The 20,385-nt window shown below is 35.4% G+C and overlaps 1 protein-coding gene across 3 annotated transcripts in view; it reads left to right on the plus strand.

Annotated features, from left to right (window-relative positions):
* SEC24B (SEC24 homolog B, COPII coat complex component) overlaps positions 1 to 20,385 on the plus strand; it is a 43,200-nt gene that overhangs the window by 8,496 nt on the left and 14,319 nt on the right. Inside the window, exons 3-11 of one of the 3 annotated variants that reach the window (XM_071555984.1) lie at positions 4,304 to 4,489; positions 8,851 to 8,955; positions 11,894 to 11,974; positions 13,686 to 13,867; positions 15,421 to 15,605; positions 16,765 to 16,867; positions 17,709 to 17,835; positions 18,426 to 18,535; positions 19,196 to 19,308. In XM_071555984.1, coding sequence (XP_071412085.1) covers positions 4,304 to 4,489; positions 8,851 to 8,955; positions 11,894 to 11,974; positions 13,686 to 13,867; positions 15,421 to 15,605; positions 16,765 to 16,867; positions 17,709 to 17,835; positions 18,426 to 18,535; positions 19,196 to 19,308 — 1,192 coding nt within the window. The remainder of the gene's footprint in view (positions 1 to 4,303; positions 4,490 to 8,850; positions 8,956 to 11,893; positions 11,975 to 13,685; positions 13,868 to 15,420; positions 15,606 to 16,764; positions 16,868 to 17,708; positions 17,836 to 18,425; positions 18,536 to 19,195; positions 19,309 to 20,385) is intronic. The other 2 variants (XM_071555985.1, XM_071555986.1) reach the window with 2 other exon arrangements.

Raw genomic sequence — 20,385 nt, forward strand, 5'->3', positions numbered from 1 at the left:
TGGACTGGATTGTGGAACTGATTTTTGTGGAAAATTATTTTTTTTCTCTTCCCTTTGAATCCTGTTTCAACCCCAGCACACAAATGAATCTGTATTTACTGACTGAGAAAGAGCATTTAAAGGTAGCAGCTGATAGCTAGGCTGGAGGAAGAGCTGGGCAGTTTTATTGCTACGTTTTAAACACTTTAAGCCATTTTTTATGTCTGTGGCTAAACAAACTGCCTCCAATGATATCTAACTTAAGTATTTCCCTGTGCAGTCTTACTGTTCTCAGGTGGAGTAATTTTATATATAGTATTCTAATTGTTTGCAGCCTTTTAAAAAGGGAGTTAGATCTTGAAAATTATTTTACAGTTCTTGTACACGCTTGCAAAGTGTCCGAGTACAATACACAAGGAATGCAAGGAAATTATGAATGGTTAGACAGAAGGAATTTTTCTGAATATTTCATCCTCCTTGCTGTTCTCCAGGAAGGAAACAACAGTGGAAAACAGTTGCTGTCTGTTCTGTGCATAGTTTTTAGCAAAATGACTTTAAAAAAAAAAAAGAGAGATACTGAAGTTCCTTAAATGTGCTTTCTGTGACTGTTGGTGTAAAGAAATTTTGATACAGTATCCTACTGTAAGTCAGTTGCTGTCATTGCTCCTGTGCTGTGGGAGGTGACCTCTTATAATCCTTGAAGTATAAATAAGCAAATTATAGAAAGAATACTGTTGTCTTAAAGTATTTTTCAATAGCAATTTTGTGCAGTTACTGAGCACTGGAAGCTCTCTGTGATGAAAATGAAGCCTTCTTTATGTAGAATGATGTGTTTTTAATAAAATCTATGTGTTCAAGCAGGAATTACTTAAGAAGCTTAGGCCGGCAAGAGTTTTTCAGAAGTTATTTGATTTCTGTATTATTTTCTACTTGAATGAAAAAAGTTGTGAGCATTGGACTTGAATTAGTGGCTTCAAAAAACCAAATTTATGTATGGCCTTGCAAAGCCCCCAGAATGCTGAATCTATTAATACCACCCCCCTGAACTGCTGTGTGTCTCAGATACTGAGGACACAGAAGTGCAACAAAGTCTTTTTCTAAAACTTTGGCAGGCCCTGTCTGAAATAGCTGAAGTATTTTCAGTGGAGCTTCCTGAGATTTCACTAGAAGAAAATAAATTTGTTTTAAGATTTTTTTTTCTGCAAGTTGACTGTTCTTGATGAATAACAGCCAGTGAGGATAATTTTCTTTGCTTTAGGAAGTATAAATACAGTAGAATATAAATATCTCTAATTTAAGATTTTTCTCCTTGTTGGAGACTTAAACTAGTTTCATCCTGCAGAATCATCAGCTTCTAACATTCAATTCTGTATTTCAGCAGGACAATGGTGGTAACAATCTGTCCAGGAGTGTTGTTAATGCTGTGTAAATAACAGACTTTGTATTACTTAGGTTTTTTGTCTTTCTGGGTCAGCAGCTTTCTTAAATGTTTTGCAGCTTATTTCAGCTGAAGTTGGTGCACTCTGATTATTGTTGATGCTTTCCAAGTGAGCACATGGGTCAACCAGAATGCCTAAATTTTACTGGGCTCCTCCCTGAGGAGAGGGAGCTGGAGAACTCCTTCTGTGGGTATATGGTGCAGGTTTCTTTGCATCCTGGCACGGACAGTCTGCTTGAGCAGCAGGTACTCTTAATTTCATTATCTCATGTGCATACGTCACCTTCTGTCAGATCAGGATGTAAAGTCCTTGCTGCCCCAGTTCCATAGGAATGTAGGCTATAATCCTGTAAATCTGCTAATACAGGTGTGGCTGAAAGAAGGGCAGGACTGCAGCCAGTACAGAAAGTCAGGGAGATGGGATACTGTTGAAAAACGAGCTGCAGAGAGGTGGTTCATCTCTTGATAGAAATTGTATGTTATTTTGGGTGTGGGGGATGTGTGGCATAGGGGATTGTGAGGGCAGGAAATCAAGATCGCGGCTGGAGCAACTCAAAAACAATGATTCTTGCAGCTCTTCTGAAAATTTGAGAAGATACTGTGGTGATACACATTTTAACTGTGACCTGTAGGTCTCCTGTAAGAAATTAAATAACAACTTTGTCGTGATGTATAGGAAAAAAATTATAAATTGTACTGCTGATTTGCCCAGTTCTAGAGATTCTCTCGGTAACATAACTTTTAGCTGTGGATCTTTATGCTTGATCATTATTAGTGCAAGAGATGTTCATGGTTGAGAGGCACGAAAGGAAAACTTAACTGAAAACCTAGCACTGAAAGTGAGAGAGAGGAGTTGAATGTGAAAAACAGAAAGTACTGTCACTGAGAATTGGTTTGTATTTATCACAGCCTGACAAAACTCTTGACTTTGCATGACATCAGTTGATTAGAGTATTTTATGGCCTGATTGTGTTTGTTCTGAATAAGCTGATGGGAAACATGTACTCTGAACTGGTCTTCAGTCCAGCTTTGTCTTGAGCTAAAATGAGGCATCCCAGAATGATCAGTTCTTATATGACAGAGTATGATGTTCTTATTGGCCAGAGGAAAAAAGAATTCAGTAGCATTATTTCTTGGACCATTGATTTTAACATGTGATGGTAGCTAGCAACAGTTTCCTTTGATTTTTGTTACTTATGCCTTTCAAGAGTGTTACATTGTCATCAAATAAAGTTTAACATGTAATTTTGCAGGTTGGATTTTTGTACCAAAAAAAGTACATTTTTTTGATTGGAGTTAAAACCTTTTTTTTTTCCGACACATTTCAAGCATCCATCCATGTACTTTTGAAGATTATTGGATAACCTTTGAGAACAGATACAAGTACTTGGCCATAAGTTACTGTTTGGCTTTGAACATGTGACATTGTAGCATTTAGCATTGTTTACAGCAGTGCTGCAAGCATTGTCATATTGCTTGAAATGTGGAAAATACCATAATCCTACAGAAAACTCTGCTGCAAAATCTGAGTAAGCATGTTAATGTAGTAAAGAATTTTTCTTGTTATAATTGCGTATCTTGCTTGAGAAAGCTGTGTAGCTACTCTAACAAGAACATTTCTACTGAGAGGTGTGGATGCTCCTATGGGGAAAGCTGCAAGCCAGGTGTAGAAACACATTATATCAAGTACATTTCAATAAAAAATATGTTTCGTTACAAAAAGGTGTGTCCAATGGCAAAATGCATAATTTTGATAATACTTGTGTAAAAGTTGTATGTATGCTCAAAATTGTATTTGAAAATTGCAAAATATATAAAAGTTCCATTAAGACAGTGAAAATGTATGCTGTTGATTTTGACTGTAAATAAGAAAAACAGAAGGATCATTTTAAACTGCCTCTCCTTCATCTTCTGAAGGAAACCTCAGCCTGCCCGCAAAGTTCTTTCAGATGTCACCCTCATTTTTTAAGGAAAAGTCAAGGACTGCATGAACTACACAGCTCTGTATACAGAGGAAGCACAGTTAAAATTACCTGTGCATCTAGTGAATTTTGTAACTTAAATGAGTACAAATGGTGAATTTTGTCCTTGCTTAATTTCTCTGTCTGTTTACTGAGTATTATGGGTCAAACAATTTCATTTCTGTTCTTATTTTTGACAGCTTGGTCTGTCACGGTTTTTCTAGAAAGACTCATAATAGGATTTTTTTTTCAGTTTCCAAGCAAAGAGTGACCCTTAGTTAAGAGCCAGCTTAATAAAGTTGTGTTGTCCTTACCTGACAGGTGTTTCAACTGAACTATGTCGGGTCTCTCAAAGCATTAATCTGAATTTTTTTAAAGCAGATTATATCTAGTCCAGATGTCTAAAACACATCAGAAGTTTTGCAGAATACTCAGGGTCGATTGAAGCAGGTTGCTTGGAATATGGGTATTGTAATTGAGTACCAATATTGCAAAGTGCCAGCACTGTGAGGGAGGCAGAATGCTGGTCTACCACACAACAGACTTCCAGCGTTCCTGCCTGTGGGAGGAACGTTGAGGGGGAGCTATTTTAGGTGGACAACATTTTGCTTAATTGGGAACAATAACTTTTAAAAGCATAGAGTTGCTTGTATCAAAAATTAGCTTCTGCTTAGTCTGAATCTTACTATGTCATGCTTTCCTTTTTTCTGGTAGTTGTCAGAGCAATTTGTTCATTACAACAGAGTGTTAGTGTACAGGGATTTAATTTTTAAAAGCAACCATAGTTACGTGTTTGAAGGCGTCTCTCTTTGAAGTACTGTGTTGTTTTTTGTATTTACTGTAAAATCAAATGTGATTGCTTGTGTTGTGTGATTGTCTGTGCAAGTACATACAAAGGGTTCCTGCTTTCTGCTGTTGTTTTCAGGTGGCATTGATGCTTCACAGCCTGTGCACTCAGTGAGCCAGAGTGTTCCATTTACCAAGCCTGGGGTTGGGACATCTTCTTCCTCTGCTGTGATCTCCTCAGTAAGGTCACCTGCTCCAAGCCTTTCCTCACAGCCACCATCTTCACCATCTGTCACACAGTCACCACAGCTGGCCCTTCAGGAAGGTACTAAAAGGGAATGGGGAGTTACAGTACAGACTTCTGCTCTGTTCCACATGTACACATGAATGCTGAAAGGGTTATTGCCGCTTTCTGTGTTTGACTGGAGCACATCTCTTACTTCTCATCAGGCTCCCTTATTGTTCTTATGTCACGCTGGTTCTACCTTCTCTTAGCACTTATGTTTGATTCTGTTCGTCTTCTTTGTCATATTGACAGTCTTACATGTCTCTTGCTCAAAAAACCTTCTTTTAGTTATCTTATTGTTCCAAAAAGCTGCTTGTTACTCTAACTTCTTAGACGATCTTAAAAATAGCTCTTTTATTTAGTCTGTATTGAAAAAGGAAGTGTAACCTAGCAATTGGCACTGGGAAACAGTGAGTTTATTAAGTTCAAACTGATAAAATGGGTTTATTCCCTAGTTGTAATTACCCTTGGAAAGCTGCTGCAAGAGTTCTTGAGGGAAATTGGAAGATTTTGTGTAAGCTCCTTCCTATTCTGACGTTGGTTGCGTCTTGACAAAGAATCAGTTGGGTCTTGAGCCTTCAGTGATTTTAATTTTACATGGATGTTTTGAGTTCCCTCCTGATTGTTTTATGTTTCTGTATTTAGTATTCCAAATCTAATTTAATGCACAATTAATATATTTTAGCTATGTCTTCTCTTGGTTTAAAATTTTAGAATTTTTAATTCTTAGAGATAAAGAACTCTGTGTGAGAGATGGAAGTAGGCATTAAAATTGTCCAGAACCACGTGATATGTCTAATGTTCAAAATAATTCTCAAAAACATGGTGTGTGGTTGTCACAGCCTATTTTTTTATTCTTAAATTTGAAAATCGTCTGGCATAAATATCTGAATTACCCCTTTTCCTCTATTTCCTCCTTTTTCTGGTGGAATGGAGAATAAAAGCTGTCCATGAATGATCTCTCTATATCTTACAGGCAAAAAAATAATTGTTCATTGCTAGAAAGCCCTAAGTACAGTGTACCATTTTAAGAAAAATAAATCAGGTTTTGGAACGGTTGTCTTTGCACAATTTTATAGTTGATTTTGGTGCTAGGTAGAATTTGTATTGTAGGTGTGTTTGCTAGAAAAAAGTGTTGCTTCATCTTCCAAAGAAATTACAAACCTTGCAATACTTTTTTATCAACAGTCGAACGTGGTAACTTAATTTGTGGAAATGAACCTACTGAAAAAATAGAACACATATAATGAATATTTGTCTGGGTTAGAATTCTAAGTGTTTCTGAAGAGATTAGATAGAGTGATTCTTTTTTTATATTACAGAATACTGTTGCCTGTCTGTGTGAAAACATTCTGAAAAATCACTTGGAATTAATTTTTAAAGTGGATTTCAATGCTTTAGGCTCCTGTCAGGGCATTCCTGTACAGAATTTAAAAATTCAAGTTATTTACTTGGCTATGCTCCCACAGGACTAAAACCTTAAAATGTATTAAAGCTTATTTATTCTTACATAACTATCCATATGATAGCATATAGATAATATAGATAATATTTGTTTAATATAGATAAATTTACTTGAAAATTGCATCATAGGCATAAACTTTGACAATTTGTGTCCTATCTGGATGTTATTCATAGACTTCCTTAAGTTTTATGTTGGTGAGTGGAGCTGATGAGTAAACTAAACTAATCTAAAGCAAAGAGTTTAAGAACAGAGAAGAGGAGGGCTCATTCTGTAAGAACTGGTATTTCTAATATTAAGATCATAGTGCTGTAGTGAATTTGTTGAAAATAGGAGGGTTATGGGTAGAGATGTTGTTAAAGAACTTCAGAATATGGTTTGTATTTGCATGTAATCATTTCCTTTTTTTTTGTTTTGATGATGCCTCCATTAGGAAACTTAAATCACATAAAATGTGCACTTTATGTTTTAAAGTCTTCCATGATATGGGTGATTGAACTTTAAGTACCTAAATAGTTGGCTTATTTCATAGACAAGTAAGTTATTACCCCAGTTTATCTTTTATGTCCTCTCACCAATATTTCTGGGTGTCTGTAAATTACAGTGTGATAAAGCCTTGAAGTGCAACATTACTGTATTACAGGTACGCTGGTCATGGAGTCTAGAAATTTCCAGTCCAAGAAATTTGTGATGATTTAAATTATGTGGTTGAATTTTAAGACAGATTTATGGAATAACCTGACTCAAAATAAATAGTGATTTCAAAATTAGCTTTTGCAGTTTTAAAAGTGGGAAATTTAACATTATGGGCAAATCTGTTAAAGCTACTAAGCAGAACTGAGTTGTAATAACAGAAAACATGATTAGGCACAGGATGTCACTTAGAACTGCTCTTGCAGCCACCATTTCTGCCTTTCAGTTTGTTTTCTCCTCTGTGTTGACCTGTTGGTAGCGTTGCCAGGCAATGAACTGGAATGGGAGGTTTCACCTGACAATGACTTTTTCAATTCAGGCATTTTTTTGTCTGGGCAGTGGTACTGACACAACACAGGACTGTCCTAAAGGCAGAAATCTGTAGTACTGTCGGCAATAAAAATAAATCTACGCAAACTCATAAGGCTGGTAAGAGTCAAACCACCCCTGCTTCCAGAGGATTCATAGTGACATAGTTCATGATTCCTAAACTTCTGTGTCACTAGCATCTATTTTTAATCAGGTTTTTTTCTGTGTTCTTTGTGAACACATGCATCCTTTACGTATGTGTTCAGTAACTCGAAAAGGGGGAGCTTTACCAATAGAAAATTGTTTTGGTTTTTTCAAAAAAATACTCAGAAGGCTTCGAAGTAACAAGGATAGAATGACTAATTCAGTCCTTTTATCTGTGCATGCTTGGAATTTTTGCATTGTCATGCTCTTCCCAGGTAGATATTCTTTCTTTCTTCTTCCTATCTATGTAAGGGATACTTTACTAGAGGTCTGTCTTGGCACCCTCACACTGTGTGCATCTTCTCTTACTTTGGCTCTCTCTGTTACAGTGCATTTTCTTTTGTCATCCTGACTTTTTTTCCATTTTACTTGCATGTTGATTACTTTAAGATGTTTTTTTCTCCTTCACAATAATGCAGTTGTTCTGTCCTATTCCTCAGTGCTTCTCCCAGACCTGAGAAAAGACACAGTCTCCTTAGCTCTAGCCTGTTTTTGCACAGAAAATTATTTTCTTGTATTCTCCTTAACAAGTGCATCCAATAAACTTCATAATAGGTGGGACTAGAAATCACGCAAATTAGCCCTGTGTTTTCGGTGTGTGGAAAAGCTGAAGCACTGGATCTCCTCAGTTGCACTTGGGATGATTTTGCCTTTACTGTTGTGGCTACTTGAAATGGAAAAACTTGACTGGAATTGTCTGAGAATCTGAAAAATTTTGAAGAATTTTGAAGAGTTAGGATATTTTCTTGCCATAGCAATCCATTAGATTGCTAAGAGACAAACAGTGATCACTTGCATTTATTTAGGATGTCGCTGCCTGACTACAAGGATATTTAAAATCCTTGCTAACCCTGGCTTGTGACAAGAGAAACTTAATATTTCTTGGAGATGCTGAAATTGCATCAATAACAAGTAATGTAGAAAATTACAAGCCATTGCTGCATGCTTTACTCTGTTTTAAAATGGTATATTTATGTGTTGCTTTTGTGTATTGTTCACATATGCAGAGTAGATATTATAAAAGCAAACAAATAAAAAACAACCAAAAATTCTAATAGGTTGTGCTTTGGAAGTGACAGCAGTAACATTTCTTGCATTGTCTCCAGATATTAGTAGTGAGTAGTGTATTTAGGTGTTTAAATGTGGGTCTGTGAGCCTGAATTTAGGCATTAATTTAAAAATAAGACAAGTAAAATTTTCAGTTTTACCTAGCTTAAATTTCACTGATTGTGTTGTGCTCTGTGTGTGTTGTGCTCTTGCATGTGGCACCAGCAGAGTATTTTGTTCGTTTCTGACGATGTTCAGAATTGCAACATGAACTGTCTTTGTCTTAAAAGGGTAAGGTTTGTCAAGTGAAAGTTAGTACTAAATATTTTCATAACGTAATTTCAGTTTATCTGGAAATAACTCATTCTTTTCTATATATTAATTTATGAAAGTATTCCAGTGAACAAACTGATATTAAATAGATATATAGAAAGTCTGTGTGTGTTTAACTTCTTTATACACATGGACATACACACATACAAATTTTTCTACTAACATCTACTACTAATATTTTGCTGAACTAGCCCACTAAAAATTGCTTCTAGTGTTGTAGATTTAACATTTGCATGTTGGGATTTTCTCTAGAACAGCTGATTTCTCTCACTTTTAATGCAATGATTTGTGACTTTCGTTTCTTGTCTTTCCTGTCTGTCTGACTCTTATGTTTGTGCTTTCCACTTCACAGGCATGCAGTATGGTGGATATGTTAATAATCAAGCTAGCTCTGCACCAGCTCCCTTGTCATCAAGTTCAGATGATGAGGAAGAGGATGAGGAGGATGAGGAAGCAGGTTGGCTTTAGCTTTACACCAGTATCTTGTTCTCTTCTTACTCAAGGTTTTCTCCACATGTCTATCCCCTGAGACTTTTTCTTCCTTTAAGACAAAATATCACTTGGACTCATCATGTATCAAGTTAATTAGAAATTTCCCAGCTGTTACTAGTGTAGTAAACAAAAAGGAGTTCAGTAGTGGCCAACAATGGCTCTTTTTTTTTTGTCAAATGTTTTATTAATCTTGCAAAATAATATTCGCAACTTGCAAGACTCATGTATTTTTAAAATGTTGATTTGCAGTGGGTTTTAAACTCTTATCTGAAGACAACTAGCTGTAGAACTTAAACTGATAATTGCTTACGTTAAGCAACTAGAAGCCATTTGTATCATTACATTAAACATTGTTTCTCATTTTATGCATAGGGAACTCTGATAGTTAAGGTACTAAACTAAATACTGAAAGGTATTAAGTGTGCTTTTTATGACAGTAAATTAATGTGTTGGGTTTTTTCTCCCAAGGTATATCTCTATGGTCAGGCATATATAGGTTCAGTTTTAATCTGCTTACTTTGTAGGAAAACTTAACAAAAACAAAAATCAATAAACTTTTTAAGAAGCCATTTGCCAGCGTAGACTGAAATGTTTCGTACTTGGTTGCGAGGAGTCTGCCTGTGTTTTGTCATAATGGCCTGGGTTTGTGAGTTTAATGTTTCTTACCACCTTAGTTTCTTGAATTACAGTAATGTTTTTTCTTTAAACTTAGAGAAGTCTTTACTGTCTCTATGGGTGGTAACAGTGTAAAAAGCTTTTTTGAGATAAGCATTAGGCTGCCACCCTTGTTGATAGATTGAAATAACAGCACATTCCTTGTGCTGATACACTACTCCTGTTGGTGTGTGGTGGCTTTTAGTACTGATTTGGAATAGCAAACTTTTGTAGGTTTTCTTTTTAAGTTTATAGTTCATGTTGTAACTAATCAGAAAAACATAAGTGCCATATAATTCAGAGTTTCAACTAGAATATTCTGAAAATACCTTAGTGTACTCATACTATTTCTATGGAAGAATGGATCAAAATAATGATCACATTGGGTTCCCATGCCAAAGTTTCTGTCAAAAAATATGTCAATAGTTTTGGGTTTTTTTATGAGTTGTAACTTTTCCCTCCTTACTTTGTTCCTTAAACAAAGTTTCATAGTCCCTACCACCTTTTTCTCTCAAGTTCTGTTTGTCACTAAAGCCTGTACCCTTGCAGGTATCACTTATACTTAGGTTGATTGTATGGAAAAGAGTGGAGAGGCACCCAGGTTCAGTACAGAGGCTGCCTGATTAATAAGCATCCTGTCACCAGGAGTTTATGTAAATCCTAAACAGGTCCAGTAGGCAGGTTTCTGGCTCAGACTGTCCCAGTGGTTTTATGAAAAATGGTTTTGGAATCCTGGTTGCTTGGGATTGTGTTGATTCTTAATTTTTTTGTTAACCTAACAAAGGTATATTTTGGCTTTTCTGCAGCAGGACTTAGCAAAGCTTTAAAAGCTCTATTCCTGCTCAGTGAACAAAATAAGAAATCCTGTTTCCTTCAATTTCTGGAACAGAAAGATAAAATCTTGCAGTTATGTTCTTTTATAACCTCCAGGATTTAAAAAAAAAAAAAAAAGGAAATGCACAAGGAAAATCTGAAAACTACAGTTGGATGAATGTCATGTTAAATTTTATTTTAAATAATACATTACTGTTAGTGTTACAGGTTTCTTTAAATAGTATTTCCGGTTTTTAGCTGAATGCTTTAAAGGCAAAATGCTCAAAAATAATTTATATACTCATGATGGTGCCAAGGTATTGGTGTGTCCTAAATGTCAGTGATGTTGTTTTCAGGAGTCTCTTTACTTGGAAATCTGAGTTGAAGTGCAATCAAATCTCAAATGTTCCACTGTTGAAGTTTTCCCTTGAAATACTTTCAGCTTTGCAATGAGATGTTGTGGTGGTCATGGTTGATTGTTCTGAGCAGAACAGCATCAGTGAATCTTGAGTCTGTTCTGACACAACAATGATATATGTAATTCTCTTTTATATTTTTTTTAATTCTTAAATAGACTTTTTTCTGTCATACATCATGGCTTGGTGTGCTTTAAGGAACTGTTAATCTTGGCCCTTTTTCCTTGGAAATGTACCTGAAATAGCATTGGAAGAGATGTTTTAAAACATTTTTGTTTGCAGTGTTTTACAAGAAAAGATTTGAGATCTTTGCATAGGCTGAACTAAAAATGAAGCTGTAGCAGTCTCTTTAGTACTAACAACTATATGTGCTCATTGTGCTTTTTAAAATAGTCTGGTTAAATTTTGATAGTTATTTGTACATCGTTAATTCTGGCTGAACCAACAGTAATTGTTTATTCTGACTGAAGCTGAGACCTCTGTCAATGATAATGAAAAATACAAGCCTTAGTTTGAAAGGAAAACAAGCTGTGAATTAAAACAGTATATAAAGGAGGGAAGAATGAAATACTTGACAGTTTGGCTTGAAGGTGGAGATGGTGCATAATCAGTGAAGATTATGGGAATCTTCAGTTGTTTCCAGTTGAGAAAAAGGTCATGAATGGACTATTTTAAAAATGTGCATGGCTTCAGTTTATATACTCTAAAAAGAGCTTTTGCTTTAATAGGAAAAAAAATATTTCAAGAAACAGCTTTTTTCACTGTTTTTGTCCTTTTCCCATTGATCTCTGTTGCTGCTTGTTGGGTATGTCGTTCTTTGTGTTTAGTATCATGTTGGTTATATCTTCCTCGCTCTCCTTTTTGCAGTGGTATTTCAAGTCATGGAGCTGAAATGATGGGGTATTTTTCCAGCACCTTTCTGGACAGTGTCCTATCAGAGTTTTTAGAAAAAAATTCTCAGTCTCTTATTTATCAAAAGTGTGCCATTTCTGAAATCCTTAAACTATTTTCTCCCCTCAGCACTTGATAGTTCCTCTACTACAAGCAGTGCCTCTCCTGTTCTGAACAATTATGATGCTCTGGAAGGAGGTGGCTATCCAGGTAAGCAGTTTGTTATGAATTGTTTATTAAATACTTACTTGTGGCTTTTTTATTATTTCTGATGTTGTTTATTGTTAATTAACAGGTAGACAAAAGGAAGTGCCTATGAAAGGAATGGGGCAAATCGTCAGAGAAAACATACATGCCTTTTTTAATCACAGTTTTAACACTGAAGTTGACATAACCATTTAATAAAAAATCCCTGGATCATAAGTAATACTATTCCATAGGTTGTGTGAAAGCAGCATTTTTTCCTAGATTATACTGTATGCCTGATGGTGCCGACATTAGTAGGTTCTAGTAGTGGCTGACACAACACAGAAATCTTGAGAGACCACTAATATCAGCTTGCAGAGATGCTTGGATCAGGTTATCTTCTTCTCTTTTTCTTAATTTAAAGAAAATGGCTGCTATTTTACTTATTCTTAGCTCTAAAAACATCAGGACTGTCAGGTTGGTTCTAAATGAAACTACTAGCTGACTGTCTTGGTCTTGAAATGTGTAGAGCTGCCATAGTGGGATAAAATGGAAAAGATGCTATGCAAAGTATGTTAACCAGTATTTTTAATTCATTTGGAGGGCCTGCCCCTCTGGCTCTTTTTCCTTCCTCTGGCCCCTGGGAGTGTCACAGTAGTTTGCTTTAGTTTGATGTGTCCCTGTGTAAAGGAAGATCTCTGTCAATTCAAAGCTGATACTGCTGTCCAGTCAGGGTGCAACTTATGCAGTGTGGATAGTAGAGACATGGCTGCAGGATTGCAAATTCTAACTCCTCACCTAATAACTCACCATTTTGCTTCTGCTGAAGGCATATTCTAAAAATAACTTGTTCCTTCTATTTTCCTTTAAGATTAACAGGATCACTGTTAAGTTTCTTCAATCTGTTAATACTTTTTAATTGGTAGTTTGTGTTGTTAGTTTCTTGACAGTTGGTTTCTTGAGTGCTTTGTTTCTTTGCTTGCCAGTTTTCCTAGTGGATTTTACCAAGCTTAAATTCTTCTGAAACTTAGCTCACATTTGCAGACATTTCTAAAGAGTAGTTTCATCTCTTTACAACTGTTAAGTTCTCTGTGAATTTAGGTCTGTGTCTTACTTTCAGTTTGACTTAAAAATAGTGGAACTAAACTCTGATGTAGGAACATACAGGAGAAACTTGATTCAGAGTTATAACTGCAAAAGGGACCATTCATGCTTAGTTTCTCCTCTACCACTTATAATACTGTTAAAACATAAAGCTAAGCTGACCAAAGTATTCTCCAAATGTGGACAAAGCTTTTAATGTAGTAATTGTAGAATTATAGCATGATTCTAGCCTTATGTTTTGACAAGTATTCAGAAGTGATACAGCAGAGACTTAAGCATGAATGCTTTCTTCTGGTTTATATCAAATGTATATGTTGGAATAAATGGTGGTTCTAAGAGGTTTTTCTTTTTATTCAATCGAAATCCATTTTTTTCAAGTTGTCTCTTCTTTTTGTGAAATAACATTTTGTTAGCATTAACATGAGACTATGATCATTTTCCCATATATTTCATCTTTGTCAGTATAATTGCAGTTATCTTCCTTGCTAATTTTTTTTTTCTGTGCAGAAAAATGACTTGATGGATAATGAGAAAATGGAAATGTTTATAAAGCATTTAGGAGTTTACATTTAAATTAAGCAGGAAATAGGAAGTATATTCAATATCTATGGAATTTCTTTTGTACATCCAGATACACGTTCTGTGACCAGCAGCCCAGCTCCTGCTCCATCTGTCCCACAAACATCAAAAGCTTCAAAGCCCTTTGGTTATGGATATCCAGCACTGCAGCCTGGCTACCAAAATGCAACACCACCTGCTCCTGTGCAGCCCAGTAATCCAGGAAACCATCCTGGTTTTCAGCACTATCCACAGGTTTGTATTTTTAATTTAAAAGTTAATTCATTAAGTAAATTCCTCCTCTGCATGATATGTTTCTACTTTATTTTCATATTTTCTATTTTATTTTTACAGTTTCTGAGCAACAAATGTTACGTATAATAATGATGTCATAGGTCTGTACCTAAACTTACTGGAAGGCTTTTGAGTGAAAATCTTAAGTGTGCCTCCAAGTAGTTATGCTTAACAAGTTTGCTTCACCAGTTATTAGGAACATCCACAGTTTTAAGGTTTGGTGTTTCAAAGAGCTTGACTTTATTGATAGAAAACCATGAAGAAGAATAGGGAAGTACTTGATCAGTATATATTTGAACACTGCTATAGGCTATGCTCTCAAGCATTAAATGACCTTATGAGCAAGGCACAGCAGGGGGTCCAGATAAAAGAGCTTTATAGAGCGTGTGCTGGGTGTGTGGAGGAGCAGGCTGACTGCATCTGTTGTGTTTTTCTGATAGAGAGCACTAAACATCCAAAAAATTATGTACAGTCACCGGACTCATCATACATGTGAATCACCTGAGTGCAGTGCAGTCTGAAGAAGAGACAAAATACAGATGCTAAAGCAGTGCAGAGAAATGTGTGTGTGAAGGGGTCAACAAAAAGAAACATTTTGATCTGCAAATCCCGCTCTCTGAAATAAGGGCCAGTTGGCAAATACAGTGAAACTGTTGTAGGTGTCAAAATTCCTTACTGATCTGAGCATAGCACCATAATATCCAAAGACACTTTCACTGTTACAGAGGTAATGCAAAATGAGACCTGGAAGAATTTCCATTTTTTTTCCCCCTATTGAAAAGATTGGCTTCATCCTCACTGTAACACAAGATTGAAGTAGGCTCTTATCAGGACCAGACAGTAGAAGAACAGCAGTTCTTCTACAGCAAGTGAACAGCAAGTGAATTCTCATTGGACATATAAGGAGAAAATTCTTCAGGATGGGAGTGAGGAAACACTAGAACAGGTTTTGCTGTGACATCAATTCTTAGATATTATCAAGACTCAGCTGGACAAGTCTATATGAGCAACCTAAACTAACTTTTAAGTTAGCCTTGCTTGAGCAAGGCATTACACTGCCAAACCACAAAGCTGCCTTCCAATGTAACCTTTCCTCCTCTTCTATGGCATTTTAATTTAAAATAAATATATAAAAGCAGTGTGTGTACCTTGGAAAAGTTACATTGCACCAAAAGTTACCTTGCATAGTGGAGGGAGGGAAATTGTGTCAGTCCTTCTAGCAACTTGTTTTCTTGTCCCTGGAGAGACTGAAGGATTATGTGTGAGTTCCTGTCGATTTATGTCATAAATTCAAATTTTGTCTGATGATACATATTTGGAAGGTATGTCACATTTGTCGTAGCATTTTTGAATTTCTACCATACAGCTCTCTTCTCTTTTGTTTGGGTTTGTTACTAATTGCTGCTGTATCTTTTTCTGATACGTGTCTGGAAGAAAGGGGACTGCAAGGTTTAAGGTTGTTTCTTAAACATGATTGTGTGTTTATCTGTTTGTCATGCTCTTACCTCTTTCAGCAATATCCAGGTGTGAACCAGCTGTCCTCTTCCTTAGGAGGGTTAAGTCTTCAGCATTCTCAGCAGCCAGACAGCTTGAGACCAGTAAACCTTACACATGATAGAAATATTTTGCCGGTGTCCTCGGTTCCAGTACCTGTGCCTAACTTGAATTCTGAACTTAGAAAATTAAACTGCAGTCCAGAGTAAGTGTACTGTGTCTAGAACAGCATCTTATGTTTTTCAGTGACTAATAATTATTTTAAATGTCAAAAAGGTCTAAATTGACTCCTGACTTTAAATCTTAATGATGAGTTAATGAAACCTCTTTCATTTGAAAATAAGTTTCTCCTCTGCATCCTTAACACAAGTGTTGAAACTGTCCTGTCATTAGAATACATTATATGCAGTGGGAGTGTAGGTTTTTTCTTAACGTTTTAAGAAGTCTGTTTAATCTTCACTTTGTTTTATCCATTAAAAAAAATCTTTTATTAAGGATTAATGTTATGCACTACATGCCATACAATATTTTTGTAATATTGGATGGGATTTATTCCAGAAAAGTGTTATGATCATGCCTGAATACATTGAATAAAGTATGACTGTATTTTACTGTGGCAATTCTGCAACCATGGTGTATCCTTTCACTTCTAATTAACAATAAGCAGTATTGTCAACTATCCCAAGTGCAGCTTGGTACAGTGGAAAGTGCTATTCCCCAAAGATCTTATTTGTAATTCCAAAATAAGTATTCTTCATTGCCCCAAAGAGACTCAGTGTTCTTTCTGCTCTAGTGGCAACATGTGGTCCCATCAGGAAACTGAGAGCCTAGAAATCATCCTTAAGTGTGGAACACTTTGGACAGCACTGTTTGTACTTTGTGTTTTTTTGTGTCCATTAAATTAGCTTGAAGTCCATCCTCTGTGTTACATAAAAGAGAAGATTTTGATTATCTCAGTATTTGGGATCCTTTTCTACTGTTTTCTTATATAAATATTGCTTTCTGAACACTAGTAAATACTGTATTCCTTCTGTAGTTTCTTCACTGGGAAAAACCTTTATAATGAACAGAAAAATACATAGTTTTACATTGAGTGTGGTACTCAAAGCAGTTCTGATTCTTTATTGCAAGTTAGTGTTGGTATGTTCGCACTGATGAACTACTAAAGTGGGGAGCAGGGGAGTATTTTTCGTTTCTTTAGAAGACCTTTTTTAAATCTCTTTGCATTTGGTTTTTTATTAAATCAACTTTGTAAACCACAGGATTTCTTAAATTTCTAAGTTCTTTAAAAGCAGATGTTAACACAATGTTTTTAACATCTTTTAAAATTGCATTTTCAATATGATGTTTTTATTTCCTTTCAGCTCATTTCGATGTACATTGACAAACATTCCACAAACACAGGCTTTGTTAAACAAAGCTAAGCTTCCTTTGGGTTTGTTGCTGCATCCCTTCAGGGACCTAACAGTAAAGTATCCTTTTTTATTTTTTTTGTGTATGTATTTAATATATGCATTCGTCCTCTTTTCATTCAAACCAAAAAAATACAATGAACTATAAGTCCTAAATTTCATAGAAGTACCAAAATCATCTTTTGGGGAAAAAAGAATGGGGGAAAAAGCCTTGAAATCGCTACTTCATTGAAATTCACAATGGAGAAGCTTTGGAGAAGTTCTTCAGAAGTTTTTCCTTGTTGTTGGAAATCTTTACTTGCCTGTGATTCTCCGAAGCAGTGAATTATTGCTCTGTGTGGTGGGCTCACAGCTGTCAGATACCTCTTAAAAAGGTGTTTACAGAGCCCTTTTGAAGAGAGGTGCTCATGTTGAGTGTATTACTGGCCTGATAAATGCCGTCAGTAGAAAATAAGCACAAGATAAGATTGAAGCTGTATTTATAACTGTTAAGCAACTCCTCTGCATCTGATTTATTAGTATTTATGTAAAACCAGGAATAACTTCTTTTTGTAAATTGTGTGTTCGTTGTGTGAGGTTTTCTGTCTGTCATACTTAGTTACTCAAAGTGATCCTGTCTTTCATAATTCCTCTTTTAAACTAATTTCATTTAAAATCTTACTACATCTTTGTGAGAGTCGATTAAGACAATAATTAAATGTTATTTCTTCTAATTTTAAAGAGGAGGTTGTTTTAGTAAGACATCGTAATTACTCTGTATGAAAATAAACTAAAAAGCTAAAAGGAAAAATGATTGCTTATGTAATCTTATGAAGCATTTATGAACTGTACTGCACAGTGATGTTTTCCCATAAAATGTATTATGTACCTTGGTGACAGCTTTCCATTGTTTTTAGCAATTACCAGTAATAACATCAAGCACAATAGTGAGATGCAGATCCTGCAGGACATATATCAACCCTTTTGTTTCTTTCATTGATCAGAGGAGGTGGAAATGCAATCTGTGCTATAGAGTTAATGATGGTAAGTTTCTGTAGCAGGAGATGCTTGCATTTATAGTATTCCTTTCAAGCATTTGCATAATACTAGTCCATGGGGTACTTCAGATAAAAATGTAGGTTATCCAGAGATTTCAAAAACCATCTTAAGTGAGATAGGCATTTTTTTTGAAGCAAAAGGTTATTTTGCAATCTTCTGGGAGATGAAGAAAATGTATTTATATCATGCCAGTTACTTGTATAATAAATTTGTCTTATTCCATTGACTGCTATTGCAATATGCAAATGGAAACAGCTACTACTGTCTGCAATCCAGACCAGGTTATGAGAAGCAATACAGATTGCTGCTTGTTGTGAAATGCTGTATTTGCATTGTTGTTTTATAGTTGGGGATATATTGCTATTTAAAATAAAACTTTTCTTTCCAATTACTTAACTTTGATGTTGCTTGAGATTTTTGAAATGTTCCTTGATTTTATGTAACCTTAATGTGAATTTTTTCCTGTTGTGATAATTGAAATGTGTCCACATTACTTTGCTTGTAGCTGCAATAATAGTTTTTATTTGCTGACAAAACTATAATCTGTATTTGTGGGGGAATTTTTTTTTCCATAGTTCCTGAAGAATTTATGTACAATCCTCTGACTCGTTCTTATGGAGAGCCTCATAAACGGCCAGAAGTGCAAAATTCTACAGTGGAATTCATTGCTTCCTCAGACTATATGGTAAAAAAAGTTTTCATGGTAACTTCAACAGCAGTTGCATGTTAATATAAAAGCATTTGAAATTAATGTTGCATATTGCTCCAGTGGTGTGTATTAATTTTCCTGTGAAGGCCCTCTTAACACTAAAGAATAATTAAAATTCTTACTTTGTGTTTTGGCTAATGCAGATGTTCAGAGGCTTGTCAGTTAAAGGCAGTTCAGTGTGTGGTGTTGTCCATTTAATGTGGCACAGTCAGGTTTGAATCTGATGTATGTAATTTCTGGCTTTCCCTGTCATTTTGAGGAGATTGTGAAAGCCCATTAATGGAATAACAAGCAAATTTACTTAGCCTCAAATTTTCCTAAACAGTGGAGTTTTAAAGAATGAATTATGTATCTTTCATAAATGTCATGTCTGAGTTGACTGTTGGAAGAAGGGACTAAAATACCAAATTTTTTTCCTGGAGTATTACATTGTATGTTTATTACAAATAGGAGTTATTAACCACTGGGAATTGTGGTTAAGTCTATTGGCATGGTGCTTCGTAAATGACTTTTCTTGCATACTGTATACCTTGCATTTTTCTAAGTATTCCCTTTTCCCACTTCCCTTTCTAATGATTAATCAATTTTAACATTTTTTTTAATATGATTTTAAAACTTTTTTTTTTTACTTTGTAGCTTCGTCCTCCTCAGCCTGCAGTATATTTATTTGTTTTAGATGTGTCTCATAATGCAGTGGAGGCTGGATATTTGACAATAGTCTGCCAGTCATTGCTGGAAAACCTAGACAAGTAAGAATATAAATAACCTTTTCAAATCAGTTAACATGTTGTTTTGAACAATAGTAACTTACAATTCTGAAGAAAACTTGCATATAGTGTCTAAACATGCAGTCCCTAAAAGACAGAAGTTCAGTTGTCTGGAATTATGCAATGTAGCCTACGTCTCTTTAAAAATAGAACAAAACCCACACCAGCTGTGGGAGCAATTTACATGGTGAGAGCTTTATTTCCTGCATGTGATTAAAGTTGTATCTGCATATAATTTACTTATCTGCAAAGAATATTTAGCTATAACTTCTAGCAACATGTTGATTGTACAGAGAGCTATAAACTGCAATGTTCTCCCCTGACAACACCAACAAAATTAACTAAATTGGAAGATTAAATTGTCCAGTTCTTGTGCTGAAATGGCTAAGGTGCTGCATACTGAAATGTTGTAACCACTAGTGTGAGACTGCCTAGGTGCGTTGTGTTGTCAGTTCGGTTTTTTTAGATCATGGTTGCCTTGATCTACCTGTGCCTCTTTCTAACTGTTCGCATTTTTGCACTGGGATAGCATGCACGGGATTGTTGCTGATGCTTTTTGAGTGAGGGTTAATAAGCTTTACTGTGTTCATGTCTTTTGACAGCAAATCCTGTGAAGGCTTTGCCTTTGAAATTCCTATCTATGAGTTTTTCTTGGGAACTTGATTTTAATTTCTCATGAAGAAACCAATATGTTCTTCCATTTATTGATTTGGTCTTTCTGTGTTCAGTTTTTTTTTGGTTGTTTTGTTAACAGATTCTCAGAAACATGCTAAATTATTTTAGGAAAATCCCATGCAAAGTTTATAGGAAAATCAGTACATCCAGTTCATTTATATACCTAGATGGTAACAACAATACTTGCATCAATTGCTTTTGGTCACCATCATGGTTTTCAGCACTTGCTGATGTTTTATATTTTATTTGAGAAACCTCATTTAGTTTTTAATTTTGTATTTTTAATGCCATGCACTGAAATATGGTCCCCATGAGTAACAACCATGTTGCATTGTAGAGACATTGGATTTTGGTTTAGAGTTGTAAGTACTCTGTAACTACATT

The sequence above is a fragment of the Pithys albifrons genome, chromosome 5 (assembly GCF_047495875.1).
Source record: "Pithys albifrons albifrons isolate INPA30051 chromosome 5, PitAlb_v1, whole genome shotgun sequence".
Lineage (NCBI taxonomy): Eukaryota > Metazoa > Chordata > Aves > Passeriformes > Thamnophilidae > Pithys > Pithys albifrons.